This window comes from Diadema antillarum, unplaced genomic scaffold (assembly GCF_040938485.1).
Source record: "Diadema antillarum isolate AM-2024a unplaced genomic scaffold, OU_Dant_1.0 seq00000687_RagTag, whole genome shotgun sequence".
In the NCBI taxonomy this organism is placed as follows: domain Eukaryota; kingdom Metazoa; phylum Echinodermata; class Echinoidea; order Diadematoida; family Diadematidae; genus Diadema; species Diadema antillarum.
In genome coordinates, this window is record NW_027271592.1 from 127,566 (window position 1) to 133,405 (window position 5,840).

The window sequence follows — 5,840 nt, forward strand, 5'->3', positions numbered from 1 at the left end:
CAATCAGGAGTATCTCCCTTGAAATCAGGAGATGGCACCACCTACTCTGATAGTCCAAAGAAGGCAGACATATTCAATCACCAGTTTGCTCTGTCTTTACCAGTGACGAGCCCATAAACAACATCAAACACCTTGGGAAGCCATGTTGATCAATGTGTGAGATCACCATCAACCCTGCCGGTGTCTACAAGCTTTTGTCTGACTAGAAACACACAAAGCGTCAGGTTCTGATAAGATACTAACCAGACTCCTGAAAGTGTTGGCTCTAGAGCTCACTCCAGTCTTTACACTTCTGTACCAAACATCCCTAGATCAAGGAAAAATCCCAGATGACTGGAAAGAAGCAGACATCCCGCCAATCTACAAAAAGGGTGACAGAAACAAAGCACAGAACTACCATCCTATCTCACTAACTTCAGTCTCATGTAAAATTCTCGAGCACATTATACACAGTGCTACTTTTTACCATGGACAATTTGGAAGACAACAACATTCTCTCTGATGCCCAGCATGGTTTTCGCAAACATCGCTCAAATGAGTCTCAGCTCATTCTTGCCATGCAGGACTTCGCCAAAGGCATTGATGATAAAGAACAGCATGATGTCATTCTACTTGACTTCTCAAAAGCCTTTGATAAGGTACCCCATGCCAGACTCCTTCACAAGTTGCATCAAATGGATCACCAACTTCCTTCACAACTGGAGTTAACAAGTACGTAATCGTGAAGGGTCTGTCAGGTCACCTCTGGCATACCCCAAGGTAGCGTGTTAGGCCCCGCTCCTCTTTCTCCTGTTTGGCTGCACCATCAGGCTTTTCGCTATTAAATGACTGCATGCTTTATTGAAGAATCAACTCAGAGGCTGACTCAAAACACCTGCAAGAGGATCTGGACACCCTGGGAAAGGGAGAGAGACTGGCTTAAGGATTTCAACCCCCTCAAGTGTCAAGTCCTCACCATCACAAACAATCGAGGAAACCTGTACCTGTTGAGAGGTCCTACAGCATCCATGGCCTGGCAGCATCCTGGCAAAAGCAGAAACAGCCAAATATCTTGCCTTGGGATCCATCTCAAGAACAACATTAACTAAACTCCCCACATAAAGCTGTCACCAAGAAAGCAAGTAGCATCAGTGCATTCTTGCAACAAAACATCAGACCTTTACATCTTCAGTTATTCAGGGTTGAAGGAGAAAGAAAGATTAAATTTAAATTGCATTTGCATTAATTATACGTTAAACTCGGCCTATTACACTAGGGGTAGATCTAAATATTAAATTAACATGTGAATTGAGGTGTTCTTGACAATATAAATTTATCATCACATTTTAACTTTAATCATAGAGGATTAGAGGTTCTATCATGAATACAAAAGAAAAATTATTAAATTTACAAAAGATTTTCTCTCAACAAAGACAGAGTCATTGACATTGGCAAATGCAAAAATAAATTCAGATGGAATTGTCATGTGCGTGGCTTTTGGACAATGTCAATGTAGGCTGACCGACTTGCAGTGTGCTTCTAAATTTAACAGGGGTGTATCCAGGATTTTTTCTGGGGGGGTCGTAATCAAAATTTTTGGACCTTTACCTTTGCGAGGGAGCGGAGCGACCGAGCGGGGGGAGGGTGTGGGAGGGGGGTGTCCCCCCTCCCACGGTAGGGAGTTTTTGAATTTTATATCTTAAAATGGGGCCATTTTGTGCATACAAAAGTGACTTTTTCTGCATGGCAGTGCGGCTTAGAAATAAGGTATGGCATATCAAACTAAGTTACGAAATTTACGAGATTTTGACAATTTGCTGGAACACCACCAGGTCACTTTTTTTCCTGTTGTATATAGGGCAAAAAGCCCTCAAAAAACAAAAATGTCTTTTACAAAAAGTGGACCTTTTGAAAATTTGGGGGGGGGGGGGGTCGTACGACCCTCCCGACCCCCCCTTGCATACACCCATGATTTAATAAGTTATTTCTAAATCTTAAGGTTAAGGGCCTACGGTCTAGACATAACGTTACTCTACAACATGTAAATTTAGGCCTAGTTCTACGGATTTTACATTGCGTTCGTATTCTCGCGCTGACTACAAGTGCACATATTTACTGGTATGTGGGACTGAACACTGCTCGCTGCCGCTGAAAACACGGATGAACTTGTACACTAGGCAAGGATATTTTGTTGTAACTTACCATTTCTGGAGAGGTGTGAGGTCTACATCACCAGCGCTACATGCTGAAACATGTTTTTCAGTGCATAGACACACCAAGACAAACAGAGATAATAGAATTTTAGACAAAATCCCGAACGCTTGACGTGGAAATCCACCTACCAACTTCGCCATGTTGATGACTGATTACGCATGCGTGCCCTGCTCCCTCATTCAATATGCGATCTCGCTGCCCAGTCATGTGATGGGACAATCATGTGATTTAAATGGCTCTCGGTGTTACGCAATAGGCACTGAAAAGGACAACAGGCTGAAAGATGCAATCCTGGGGTGTATCCAGGATTTTTTCTGGGGGGGTCGTAATCAAAATTTTTGGACCTTTACCTTTGCGAGGGAGCGGAGCGACCGAGCGGGGGGAGGGTGTGGGAGGGGGGTGTCCCCCCTCCCACGGTAGGGAGTTTTTGAATTTTATATCTTAAAATGGGGCCATTTTGTGCATACAAAAGTGACTTTTTCTGCATGGCAGTGCGGCTTAGAAATAAGGTATGGCATATCAAACTAAGTTACGAAATTTACGAGATTTTGACAATTTGCTGGAACACCACCAGGTCACTTTTTTTCCTGTTGTATATAGGGCAAAAAGCCCTCAAAAAACAAAAATGTCTTTTACAAAAAGTGGACCTTTTGAAAATTTGGGGGGGGGGGGGGGTCGTACGACCCTCCCGACCCCCCCCCCCCCCTTGCATACACCCATGCAATCACAATCATAATCAAACTCTGTGCGTGTATATTGTATATACCCACACACGTAGAGATTCCGGAAATATACAGCTAATGAACAAAACAGAAATATAAACTTAATTGTGTTGTTTTGGCAATTAACGATTTTCTGCTCGCTATTTGTTTGCTTGTCATCAGTCACTAATACGTGAACATTACATTGCTCAGTTGTTTGATAGGGCCTATTGCTAATGAAAAAAAAAAACAACAATGGTAATCTTATCCCAGGGTAGTCTCTTTAGTGTTGCCGCTGTTCTCCCAGAGGCCGCTGCCAATGTTATTACCCTATACAGCGTTATCGGCACCCATTTACCCAGTTTGAAAGCGACAGGGCAGGTAAAACACCCGAAGGACGCATCTAGTCGCTTGACGAGATCGCGGACCTCCGCTAGAGTCAGAAGTGTTATTACCGACTACTACTATGTCAAAGTGTCCTACATTAACTCTACGGGAAGAGATTAGTTAAAGTGACTTCATCGCACTGGAATGTAGGGCCTATATCATATCCTATGACTAGGCATGTGTCGCCAATTTATTTTGAAATATCCATGGCAAGGACTTGCAAGAACTGAATAATTTGCAAAAGTTTGAATGTTCATGAAGAACATCACTGTGTGTATTAGAGCCATTGCATTTTTCCTCTTTTTTTAGTTTAGAGTTCGTAAGTGGCGAATTTGTGATATCTTTAAGAAAGCAAGAGATGTAATTGGACTTATGAACTTGAATATCTCACAATAATATGGAATAAATGAGACTGATGCCACTTTAATTAAAACTTAATTATGTTTCACTGAAAAAAAAAGTATGAAAATTTTTCTTTTGTTCAGATACCTCTCCATCGCAAGAAACCGAAATACTCTGGCGGGAATGAAATCTGACTAATTACCATGGACATCAAAAAGTGCTTCGACATCCATGGTCTGGCGTTATGGTCTCTGCTCAAAACTCATCGCAAAATGAGTGCGTGGAAGGTTACTTTCACTACTCGGATAAGGAGCTATCATACATTAGACAGATCGATCCATCAAACGTGTCTATTCTAGTCGGTCATCTAGTATTATCCTAAATCAATGCATCGGTCCCTCAGGGATCAACCCTAGGCTCGTTCCTCTTCCCTGTCTTCATTAGTGATCTCGAGTGACGAGCGCGTACCCGGGTGCACGCCACGAGACCGACACCCACGAGTCACACAACAGCTCATGAATTCGACACTAAGCAAACAAGGCCCATGCAAGAGACCGACACATTAAAACCCGTGTTGTATCTGTCGAACTAGTGGGCTGTTTTTACCTATAAGTGTCGGCCTCATGGGCTTTATTTGCCTAGTGTAGAACTCGTGGGCTGTAGGATTCGTGGGCTGTATGACTCATGGGTGTCGGTCTTGTGAGATGACCCCTGAAAAAAAAAAACAGTGTACTTTACCTGTACGCAGACGACTCGACCGTGTTTTGTGCTATCGGATCTACTGACGAACCTATGGCCATGTATCTGGAATAGTTTGCCACACAATGTTGTAGACCCACTCTTCTCACCGTTGTTGTTGCTGTTGTTGTTGTTGTTGTTGTTGTTGTTGTTGTTGTTGTTGCTGTTGTTGTTGTTGTTGTTGTTGTTGTTGTTTTCTTTAACCCGTGGCTCACTTTGGCTCCAACAAAGGTTTTTTTTTTTTTTTTTGAGGCCCAGTTACATGTAAGGTGTTGGGCCCTTTGGGTTCAGAGTGCATTTTATAGTCACCTATTGTCAATATGTCTGAGGCTGCGGTCCTGTTCTCCATGCAGTCATTCTTGATTTCTTTCTTTCTTTCTTTTCGCTGTAAACACTGATTACTCCATGTGGTTATCTGTCACAGTGTATTGCTACCAATGCTACCTTTCTTTGTTTGTTTATTCTCATTTCTCATGAGCTGTTGTTCACTTCTGCATTTCGTTGAAAATAAAAGTATGAGTTAATATTGGCAAACTCGTATAAGTTCAAATCCTAGATTAGTTGTGTTGACTTTATCAATTTTTCTAATTTGATGTAAATTAGCGCAAAGTTCACCCATATGCCTAAATATATCGAGGTAAAAATGTGAAAAACTTTGATTATGTGAAACAGAAAGGGTGCATTCGATTTTCGTCAAAAGAAAATAATTATTATGTTGAGTCTAAGATTATTGATTACGGTTCCTGGAGTATCTGTCTTGAGTTTTGATTAACATCGGTGCTCAATCAATGAAACTTCGAGATTTTGAAATGGAATAAAATGAAATGAAATTTGTCAACAAATATCTTTCCACGCTTTGACTGAGAGGTTTCCAACGAGACGTACTTTTAGCCGCGTTGACCATAACGTCCAGCAAATCCCAGCGGTCCTTTATGTATAAAGTGACTCCAGCAGATCCTTCAGAATAGCGCCATCTATTGACTGGCAACCAAGGAACCAAATGTCGAAAAACAGCACAAAGCAAAACAAAAACAGAAACAAAAATGTCGCGCGCTAGCAGAGTCCCGTGGTCCCTAGCCTTAAAAAAGAAGAAGAAGAAGAAGAAGAAGAAGAAAAAAACCACGATTCACCTGTTCGTTATCAGTTCGTTATCCGAAGGTTCTACAAACCCCAAATGAAATAGGGTCAATTAATCCGAAAACGAAAAAAAAAAGAAGAGATTTGCTAATTAACTTCGTATTCGGCAGTGTTCGGATTAACCTTGTCGGATCGCCTTGTCTGAAGGCTATACATATCTGGTCCCATTACTTGGATGTCTATGACTTGACGTCACTTGTAATTATGATTCCAAACTTGTGTACGCTTCCAGCGTTTTGACGACAATTTGATTCTCCATTGTCACTTTGAGCTTACTTTTCTTGTGAATTCTAGTCCCTTGTTTGTGTATCAAAGGAGCTGTACATAGGGGAACGGTGAAAA

General features: G+C 41.7%; 1 protein-coding gene across 1 annotated transcript in view; it reads right to left on the reverse strand.

Moving 5' to 3' along the window:
• The window catches only part of LOC139737228 (cation-independent mannose-6-phosphate receptor-like), a 63,430-nt gene extending 61,097 nt beyond the window's left edge, over positions 1 to 2,333 (reverse strand). The window contains exon 1 of the mRNA XM_071647904.1: positions 2,182 to 2,333. Within this exon, the coding sequence (XP_071504005.1) occupies positions 2,182 to 2,333 (152 nt within the window). The remainder of the gene's footprint in view (positions 1 to 2,181) is intronic.
• Between the last annotated feature and the right edge of the window lie 3,507 nt (positions 2,334 to 5,840).